This window comes from Macrobrachium rosenbergii, chromosome 12 (genome assembly GCF_040412425.1).
Source record: "Macrobrachium rosenbergii isolate ZJJX-2024 chromosome 12, ASM4041242v1, whole genome shotgun sequence".
In the NCBI taxonomy this organism is placed as follows: domain Eukaryota; kingdom Metazoa; phylum Arthropoda; class Malacostraca; order Decapoda; family Palaemonidae; genus Macrobrachium; species Macrobrachium rosenbergii.
In genome coordinates, this window is record NC_089752.1 from 12,252,222 (window position 1) to 12,263,299 (window position 11,078).

General features: G+C 35.1%; 1 protein-coding gene across 19 annotated transcripts in view; it reads left to right on the forward strand.

Annotated features, from left to right (window-relative positions):
- The window catches only part of LOC136844390 (uncharacterized), a 663,809-nt gene extending 653,356 nt beyond the window's left edge, over positions 1-10,453 (forward strand). For all 19 annotated transcript variants that reach the window (XM_067113486.1, XM_067113488.1, XM_067113501.1 and 16 more), the window contains 2 exons: positions 704-823; positions 7,731-10,453. In XM_067113486.1, the coding sequence (XP_066969587.1) occupies positions 704-823; positions 7,731-7,955 (345 nt within the window). In that variant the 3' untranslated portion in view covers positions 7,956-10,453. The remainder of the gene's footprint in view (positions 1-703; positions 824-7,730) is intronic.
- Positions 10,454-11,078: the final 625 nt, after the last annotated feature.

The following is an 11,078-nucleotide window of genomic DNA, read 5'->3' on the forward strand; positions in this document are numbered from 1 at the left end:
CAGTTTAGTAAAATTTAGGGGCAATACAGCCAAAAAGTCCTCTTTTCATATCAGTAGCTCCAGGGTACAGTTTCTGATAAATAAGTAGACTTAATGACTGTCATTTGTATAACATATACAAAACTTTGTACTAGTTCCTGCCTGACTAGAGTTCACTGAATTAATTAGTACAGTTAAATTTAGTCTAGTCCATTTATTGAAACCATGCAAAAGAGAGAAATTTTGATTGATTTTCAGAACAGATGCTCATTTGGGAAGAGTTAAGGTAGTACAGGTAATTGGGTTTCAGTAGAAGTAGCACATCTTGCAGTTTGTCTGATCATGAAAAATCATATTGTAAGGTGGTCCAGAATTGACTGAATATTTTTTAGAAAATAATTATACTTATAGCAAAGCTGTGTCTCAAAGTTCTATGTACTATATAATTGTAAATTATTTCACTGGTAATTTCCACATAAATTCTTGTACAAGTCATTAATGGTTCAGGGAGAATGTTGCAACACAGATTTTAGATGTATGGTGGCAACTTCATCTTTTGTAATAGTAAGTTCATGTTTGACAATGATTTTGAGGAAAATCTCAAATTTATAAAACTCTCATTTTGAGTTTGCACATGACATGAGTGCTGTCATTTTTAACTTGTGTAATTGAGTGTTCATTTTTTTTAATACAAGACTGTAGCATAAAAATGATTTCATTTCAGGCAGGGTTTGCTGAAGAACGCAGCTGTGGATCTAGTGGAAGTGTAAATACCAGCCATTATACAACCACAAAGAAGAAGAAACGAAAATTTATCACCATTACAAAGAATGTATTAGGGCAGGTCAGTGTTAAGTTTTAATTTTTTTATCGGAACAGTTTTTCTTTTTGATCAGACTAATATTTAGGAGTTCGAAATTTGATGAATAAAAGTACTTAGGTATCTGTTTCATTTTTAGTTGTAATGTATTTTTCTTTAATTGTAAAATTTCTTAGATTCTTGTGTTGGAGGGAAATTTGTTCTTTTTACCAAAATTGTGTAAAATCAAGATGTGATACATCTTTTGTAAAAACTGTGTCTGAATCATTTTTTGTTGAAATTCATATGGTGAATAAACACAAGACAAAGAAATCATTGGTATGATGGCGTGGTTTTATGGTTGTGAATCAAGATTAAACAATAGTCAGGGGCAATAACAGAACAGTTCTCACCTCATAATACACAGGACAAACATGATTGAATAATTGAAGGACAGTTCGGAAGAGTGAATACTTTACTTCAAATTACTGCCTTGGTTTTGCAGTATTAACTTTTAAGTGAGGAGGAATTAAGGTACTTAATTCAGAAATATAAAAGTTATGATGAAATGTCATCAGCTGTTCCTCAAGGACTGCAGAAGCTACCATAATTTAAAGTGTTCTGCATTAGCAGTAGTTGCATTGAAGATTTTTCCAACTTAAATTCATGATCTGTTTTTCTTTCATTGTTGGCTGCTGCACAAGAACTGCAGACGCTACCAAGATTTAAGTATTCTGCTGCAATATTAGTAGTTGGTTGGATTGGAAAAAAAAAATTGATGGGAGGTATACTGAAGATTTTTAATCTTTAAAGGATTTAGAAACTATAGAAAAGTTACTTGGCCCTTTTACCTTATTGACCCCTTTACCTTTTTGAAGGTCTTTATAGTGCATTTTGGTGAAGTGGCTACAAGCCTGGAAGTGAGAAAGGTCTGGCAGTCAGGGTTGAAACATTGCATGAACTTGGCAGACATCGTTAAATCAAATACATCATCCAATTTTAGCAGTGACGTATATAAAGAGATTGATGATAGAAGTGTGAGTACATCAGGGACAACGGAAACTTCTTGTGCAGTGGAAGGGCTTTGTTGGAGAAATAGGCTTTTCTCTAACTTAACTCTCACAAAAGCTGATGTTAAGAGGTACTGGAGTACAGTTTAGGATGTTCAACCTCCCCTCCCCTTTCTCAAGCAGTTGGGGAATATCTGCTTTTTTGGTTTCTGTTTTGGGTGGAGGGGGGATGTTGCCATTTAAAGTGTGCTACTCTGTAGACAGTTGGATTGAAAAAACAGAAACAAAAAAAAAAACTGATTGGAGGTATACCGAAGATTTTTTCATCTTTAAAGGATTTAGAAACTAGAAAAGTTACTTGGCCCTTTTACCTTTTTGAAGGTCTTTATAATGCATTTTGGTGAAGTGGCTACAAGCCTGCAAGTGAGAAAGGTCTGGCAGTCAGGGTTGAAACATTGCATGAACTAGGCAGACATCGTTAAATCAAATACCGTCATCCAATTTTAGCAATGACGCATATAAAGAAATTGATGATAGAAGTGCAAGTACATCAAGGGTAGCCGAAACTTCCTTTGCAGTGGAAGGGCTTTGTTGGAGAAATAGGCTTTTCTCTAACTTTACTCTCGCAAAAGCTGATGTTAAGAGGTACTGGAGTACAGTTTAGGATACTCAACATCCCCTCCCCTTTCTTAAGCAGTTGGGGCATATCTGCCTTTTTGGTTTCTGTTTTGGGTGCAGGGGTGATGTTGCTATTTAAAATGTGCTACTGTGTAGACGGTACTAGATAATTCCTGTGTTCCATTGATCATCGAGTTGGAGAAATTTTCCCACGTAGCCTAGTGATAACACGAAGGCTTCAAACTGCTTCAGTGCCAGGTGGTGTCCCAGTCAATACTGGCATGAAGTGTAATCCCATAAAAACAGCCAACAGTAACAACAGTACTGAAACAGCAAGGGATTCAGTTTCAGAATAACAAAGGTAAAACTAGGATGCTAGGGAAGGTTGATTTTGTGTGGTTTTAATCCTGAAGAAATGTTTTTTAAAGCACGGTCATTGTCAATAAATCTTGAAAAGACTTCACAGATATGGGCTTGTACATGCCCTGTTCATATATAGTGTACCAAGAGGATCTCGGTGCCTCGTTCTGTGAGCGAGCCAGGTTGTGATGTGTAGGGACAGTCTTTGTCACTGAAAGCATAGTTGTCATGGATATTGGTAGTAGCAGTTTCATCAAATATTGTCTGTTACTGTGATTACCACTGTTGTCATCCAGCCTTTCTAGAAGGCTTCCTAGATTGATCTCCCCCTTTATTCAAGCATCACCAGCTATTCTTCATAGTGAGAACAAACATCCACCCCTGCTGCATCCTAGTTGAAGATTGCAGATTTCAGTCAGCACTTACTAAGACATTAGATGTATTCCTTACATTCATCCAAACCAAGCTTTCTCCTAGTCATTCAACCTAGTCACTACTTTATCCTGGACCCTCACTCAGCAAAACAAAATCCACCCAAATTCACAGTCAACTCATCTCTGCAGAATAGCAGTGACATTGGTCAACGAGTGCTGGGTTCTTCCATTTGATGATCAAATGGTTGTGAAAATGAACTTTAGGTAGAATTTATTGGCTCTAAGGAGTTTTCTTGTACATTAAGGTATTAGCCAAAGTATTAACAGGCACATTGTGGTAAACTCTTGTCAGCATTGTGGATGTGGGAGTGGAGAAGTGTAAACCTATTAGTCAAATCTAAGTAGCATTTCTGTAACCCATCAGTATTGTCCTCAGGAGTGTAAACTATTAAAGGTTGCTATTTAACAGTAGCCTTGAGAGGCCATTGCACTGTCACAAAATACCATAAAGACTGAAGGCAAGACACATGATCAGTGCCTGCAGGCCTTCCACCTATGTGAAACCCTGGGGAAGGCTAGTAAATGGCTATTGACTTGAGCAAGTAGACCTATGTGCTCCCCTCTCCACCCTAGCTCATAGGAACATTAAAGCCAGGTATTAGTGACAGTTTATCACGCCTTTAGCGTACAGTAATCTCTCCAGCATCTGCAGTAGTAGAGCCAAGGCCCTACCAGATAAATTTGGAAACTTCCAGATATAAACTCACTACAGATGTAAAGATGTAAAACTGCAACTTTGTACCCTTACTCCCCTTACTACGTTAGTACCGCATACACTAGAAGAACCCTAAAAGAGTTCAGAGGTCTGGTTAAACAAATCATTTATAACTAACTAACTAGATATGTTATAAACATCACACTTTAATCTGCTTAGTATATAAACAACACAGCCTGTGCTATGCTGAAACAGCTTACATGGGTCATACTTGAATTTTTTTTTTTCTCTCGTAAAGAATAACCCAGAGAGGGAAAGGGAAAGACGAGCACCTACACAGCAGCATGATGCATAAGTGTATGTATACACAAGCTGATTTAATATTGAACAAGTAACTACCATTTTGCGCTGTATTTTGATAACTCCACATGAAAAATCTGTTAGTATTTCATTCAAATCTAAATGTGTAAAGCCATGTTGTATTATCGTAAATCACTGTTTGAAACTTGTGGTAAATATGTAATGCACCATATTTACTGATTAACACATTTATAGGTATTGCATTCCATTTAGGGATATTAACTGTTGTATTATCATAAATCATTGTTTGAAACTTGTGGTAAATATGTAATGCACCATATGTACTGATTAACACATTTATAGTTATTGCATTCCATTTAGGGACATTAACTATCATGTACAGCCATGCTTATAAGTGATGTTAGGCGACTGCATAGGATTTTGTTCAAAATTCACTAACTGGCAACTAACATGCCTATATCTTCGCATTTTAATGTGAAAACACAATTATTTTACAAAATAAGGCTATAATATTTAGTACAACAGTGAAATCTGTCATATATATCAAAACTAAGATAATATTACTTGTAGTCAAACTTTGGAGAAATGTTGACGGAACATTTTAAAAATTTTTGTTCACTCAGCGCAGATGCGTTAAGACAAAAAATGCCCCTATCAAACCTGTTTAGGTGTTAAAATAAGAAAAATCATAAATGTTCTCTAAACATTATGATGTTGGCTTTAATTGCAACCATAAAATGTTAAACAGTCCTGTTAGATTATTTTTACAACTCTGCAAAAAAAAATTTAAAAAAATAAAAATGAAATTATTACTGTAGCTAAAACGTTATCCACCGATATCAGTGGGTGGGTGTGGCCCTTGGTGGTGTAACCATTGAGATGGCGGTAATATGAACCAGCTGGAATATACTTCTGCATTGTGTCAAGACAATGAAATGATTTTGAAAATATTTATTCTATATTGTTTTATATAGGAATATTTGTATTTTCATAAAAGCTACCATTTATTTTTAGCCACTTCAAAAATAATGAATTACTAGCAAATATTTGGTTTATTCTTAGCTACTTGAAAAATAATGGTTTACTAGCAAATATTTGCCTGAGATTGAGATAGATGCGTAACTGCAGTTGTCATTACTTTTCTCTACCTTAGAAAAGTTTACATTTCACATTTGACTGAACTGACTACAAGAGAGAGTGAAATAGCATTCAGGTCATCTAGGCCGTGAGTCATTTAGGCCGTAAGCACGTTTACATGCAAAAGGGGCGCCGTGTTTAGTACCAGCCCCTTGGGGATGTACGTAAAACATAAAATAATAACGGTAAATACCATAAACAAAACGGTAAATACCATAAACATAACGTCTCACATTGTTTTGGATGTTACGGCCTAAGTGACTTACGGCTGAAATGACCAGGACCGGTGAATTATAGATACTGTACTCATTTTTTAAAAAGGTACAACTGAATGAACAGCAAACAAGATCTAAATGCTATCTAATCATTTCAATATCTTCAACTTGTGTGGACATGTAATAACTGTTGCCCCCAAACACAACCTAATTTAACGGTTTTGACAGAATGTGTGTTTGTGTTGCATGGATAAGCAATAGCTCCAGTTAATTTTGTACTTCTGTCAGCATCCGTATTAATGTCCCACTGTTTAGTACCTCTTTCTCTCACATTATTTTTCTTTTTTTCATAATTTTTTTTTATGATTTTTCTAGATCATTTTTATTCAGTGAAAAATGACAAAACAAAAAATTTAAAAATGATGATAGGGGAGAGAGGGGAGGAGGAAGGGAGAGGGGGGTGTTGTGTGTGTGTACACAGTTTAGGTATATGTAGGAATTTCTTAGGTGTCAAATGCTGCTCTCTCTTCTCATGTGATAGCTTCATACTTATCAGATGCTTCTCTCTCATCTCATGTGATAGCTTAATACTTAATGAATGGTTCTATCTCTTCTCATGTGATAGCTTAATACTTACGTTAGTGAAATGGAAATGCTGGAGGATTCTTTGACACTATTTTGATGTTTTTGCCTGCGAACCATGTATGATTATGTATGCATCTGTAAATGTGCATTAGGCTGGACTGGGAGCAATGATCAAGCATTATCATTATTATTGTTTTTGTAATTCTATGCAGTGAAAATTTTGACAAAACACGCAGAAATAAAAAAAGGGAAATGATAGGGAGAGAGGGAAGATGTACGTGTTACAGGTATGTAGGGGAATTTATTAGTGCAGTATTGTAGGAGAGTTTATTAGTGTAGTATTGAATTCTCTCTCTCTCTCTCTCTCTCTCTCTCTCTCTCTCTCTCTCTCTCTCTCTCTCTCTCTCGTTGTGCATGGCAAGGTAATATCCTTTAATGAAATATAATTTATATAATTGTGTTTCAGCAAAGAGATTGCATTACTTATTTACCCAAGGTTTCAGTGGTGTGTAATTGTTTATGTTGATTCATGATGTGTTTCGGACAAATAAGGATTCATAAATTTTTGTATGACATAGCCTATATATAAACTGCAAGTGCATATTTTATTTACCTCTACATGATACATACATGTACATATACATGCACACAGACTAAGACACTAGTAGGCAAGAAAAGTTTTGACACAACCTGACTGGCCAGTTTATAAAGATAAGTTACTAAATAATCTGTTTAAGTTTTTCAGTTCTCTAGTATTTAAAATTCAGAAAAGCTTATGGATTAGTATTAAAATCAATATACTTGAAAAACATAACAGTATTTTTAACAATGGCAAACACTGTCATGAAGTCGGACACCCTCCTGCCCCTCTCCACCTCATCCTTCATGTACTCCATGTCATAAAGATTACATATCTGTGTTGAGCTTTTATTTGTAGTCATGAATAATTTTTCAGTAATTGTTGTAATCTATTGTTTTTATAACTTTATGCAGTAATCTATTGTAATAGAATTAAAAACTTAGACAAATTACCTAGATGTGCAGTAAGATACAGGCATGGTAAATATGCTAATACATACAGTTTACAAATTCAGAATAATTACTGTTTAGGCTTTTGAGATGGGAGAGGTTTTCCCAAAAACTCATCTGTCACATCACTCACTGGCCACATCAGGATAATCTTATTTTTCTTTTAACACTTTCTGGAAATTTATTTTCCATTGTATTGTACATGCTGTGGTATTTTATTGTAGTAGGTTCAAGAATGGAAAAAGTGAAAATGGAAAGTGGAAGTTGGCCAAAAAAAAGTTTTAATGGATGGCTTTAAACTCCATTAACTCAGATGAGCAGCTATAATTTTCTTAATGGCAAGGAATGAACATCATTATTAGATTTAATAGTATTCAAGTTATTTACCCATAATGAGGAAAAATGTTTATAGTCATATTTTGACTTTTTTAATAGATTACGCAATTTAACCATATATCTTTTATGTTTCCCAGTTACTGTTGAGACTATGAAGCATTTCCAAACACATTGAGGGTATATATTTTTTGAGAAAAAAAGGATCATATGTCCATTTCTTGATGTCCCCTTATCAGTATTTTGTTTTTGTAGGTACGAAGTGTTGAAGCTGAAAGAGCTCTCCGCCGCAGGTTACCAACAAGAAGAGAACGACGTAGACGTCACACTGAAGCAGTTTCTTCTACAGCTGATGCCTCATCAACCACTACAACAGAAGCACCATCAACAAAGCAACGTAATCCCAACTCTCGTAGAAAAGCTGAACGGCACCGTGCCTCAGCCTCTGGACATGATGATGGCACAGTTTCAGATTATTAACAGTGAAATGGCAATGAAAATATGCTATTGATGGAAGTCTCAGAAGTAGAATTCATTGTTCTTGGTGTAAGGCTGCAGCTGTACAAAGTAACCTTGGGCTGAGGTGCTCATATTTTGTAAAGCATTAATAGTACAGAATCTTAACAACTACATTTAATATATGGAATTTCTGCAACATTTCAAGATATTTCTTGAATGTTGTATAAGCAAAGTTTGAAGAAGCATGGCATGGAGTTCCTAATTTACATGATAAAAGCTTTTTTGATAAATTTATACTTAAAGCCAAAATTTTTGTTTAACCAAAATTGATGCAAAATTGGATAACCCAGTATGCTTACATTTCATGTGCAAGCTCCTTGCCTCAAGTTATGGACATGCTGTTTTGCTGCAATGATCTTTGTAATATTTCAACTAAATAATCGCAGTACTTTTCATTAGTTGCTAATCTGTAATTTTAAATTTATTCTCAGATTTATAGTACTGTAATCTGATTTTTTTTTTATTTATTTATTATTATTATTTTTTTTTTTGTATTTTACAGTACTGTATCCCTTTACCCAGTGTGCCAACCTGAACTCCAGTGAGGAAGCCACACTTTTTATCACTACAGTCGTGGTTTGTTTATAACAGCAGTAGCTGATTTTTTTTTTTTTTTTGGACATTCTTAATTATGCCTATTTCACTAGGATTAAATATTTTCATTTATTTCTCTTTTTAAAGAAGTGGATGTATAGTGTAAGATTAATTACATGAGTAGTAAGCAATGTGTTTGGCTGTGTACACAGTGTTTTGAGAAATTCTTTTTTGTATTTATAAAGAAAGTTATGACCCTATTTTACAGCATGTAATATTGCAGGTATGATATCTGAGAGAAAATGTTTTTCAGGACTGTAATTACTGTACTTTGGTAATTTTCTTTCAATACAATATTTCATAAAGTGTACCATAGGTTTTGTTTATTTCTATATAAAGCTGTAGGGACACTTCAATTTTGGTTCACGTAACTTTTGCAAGTTGCTGTAATTTTATTTTTTGCTTTTTTTTTTTTCATTTAATTGATTTTTCTTTGCCAAACTTTTTAGGCCTTTGATGGCTGTTCTCTTTGATTGATCTGACCATTCAGAACCTGGCAGATGATTGAAAATTTTCACTTTCAAAGTGTTTATCCAGTACTTATTTGTTGTGAACAGTAGCTAGTAATCCTTATTAATTTTCATTGGCCCAGTCTAGTACAGAGTTTGTACATATCTCCCCTAATCATGTGGCCAGTACAACCTGTTACAGTCTGTTACCTTCCTCTGTTTATGCAATGATAAGTTCATTGTTTGCTCCTGTCTTGGTAAGTTACACTAATAATTATATTCAGCAGTAGCTGTATGAAAATGAGCAAACATTTTTGAGGCAGAATAATTATTTTTGAAGGTACAGTAAGTTCAATTTTTTTTTTTAAGGTACAGCATAAAATTATAAAAAAAGAACAAAATGTACCTTTTAACTTTTCTTTGGCCTCTCGTGTTGTAGGGCGAGCTACAGCAATAGGGGATGGGTCTCAGTGACCCCTAAACAGTAGACAGCTTGCAACCATATTGTTTAACTGCTGTCCATTAGGGTAGTCATGCACTATATCCCCTGCTGCCTTTCAAGAAATAACCACATGGCTAGCCTAGCCTCATGCTTTTTATGCTGTGGTTAGGTTAAAAAATTTAATTAGTTTAAAAATTCAATTTAAAGGCGTAAGGGAATGTGTATGACATCCTGTTTGTCAATAGGAATGGGATATTTGCTCTAACCCAGGGACAGTTTTCCAGCTCTTCATGTAACCATGAGAGTTGATGATGCAGAAGCTAGGGCTCAGGTGATCATGTCCCTTGCTTATGTTTAGAATGGGCTCAGTGAGTTTGGATTAGTATGTGAAATATGTTGTGTGGTATTTGATTGTACAGGATTTGATATACTGAAAAGAAAATGTTATAACTGAAAAAAGACTGCAGTTCGTTCTTTTGAGAACGAGTGAATGTGACTCGAGTTGGATTGGTGTACGAGGTAAGCCACACAAGGACAACAGTGCTGTGTTTATCCCAGTTTGTGGTGCTGGCACGTAATGAAGCTGCCTGACTTTTGACCTTACTGACATGAGCCCCAAAACATGATCCCTGTTCTCTCTTATTTCAATGCTACATTTAGTAATTTTCTTTTTCTTTTTTTTTTTTATTCTTTTACTGTGCGAGAGGTAGGAGTTGGCTCGCTGAAGTCTTAGTTTTATGTACATTCTACTTACAGGATTGTCATGTTAGCAGAAATACTCTTCTAGTCAACTAATCCAAAGTAATAATTTTTTTTTTGTTCCATTTGGATGTGCGAGGTCACAAAGCAAATGTAGAATTCCTGCCAAAACTCTCATATATGAAAGTGTGCTTTTAAGTTTATTGATTTTTTTTTAATACAGGAAGCAATAACATTAATGATTTGATGAAATTAAAGAGAGAACATGAAGAAAAGCTTGTTTTAATTGCCAAAGAGTAAAAATATCCACAACCATCCATGTTCCCTACAGTTGTATATTTTGTCACTACTACTTGCAAACAACAACTATGTACAATGGTCCTTTCAACAGAACTATTGACATAACCCAAAAATATACCATGCCAATGAGTAAAAAGAGATCCATAACCATTCCTGTTCCCTACACATGTGAGTATCTTTAGTCAGTACTACTTGAAAATAACTATGTACAATGGTCCTCCTCCACCAACACATCACTAACACTAGGCACAATCGGGAGCTGCACCGACACTAGGAGCAACAGGGTACTCTGAATCACTCCTACTATCCATAAGGGCCTTAACTTAAGAGGTTAACTGCACAATAGATTCTACAATCAATTTGAACCTTTTATCAATTTTACACTCAAGGCTGGCAATGCTGTTGGGTTCTTAAGCGAGAGAGCTGGGTAAAGGAGCGGGTTGCATAGCAGGAGAACTGGGTATGGGATCAATAGAAATAACAGGAATGTCAATTTTGATGTTAGCATTATCAATATCATGATCAACAGGAGATCCCTGACTAGCTAAAGACTCACTAATCCGTCCGGCTGTCGCTTTTCTCTTTTCATCTCTAGCAAGT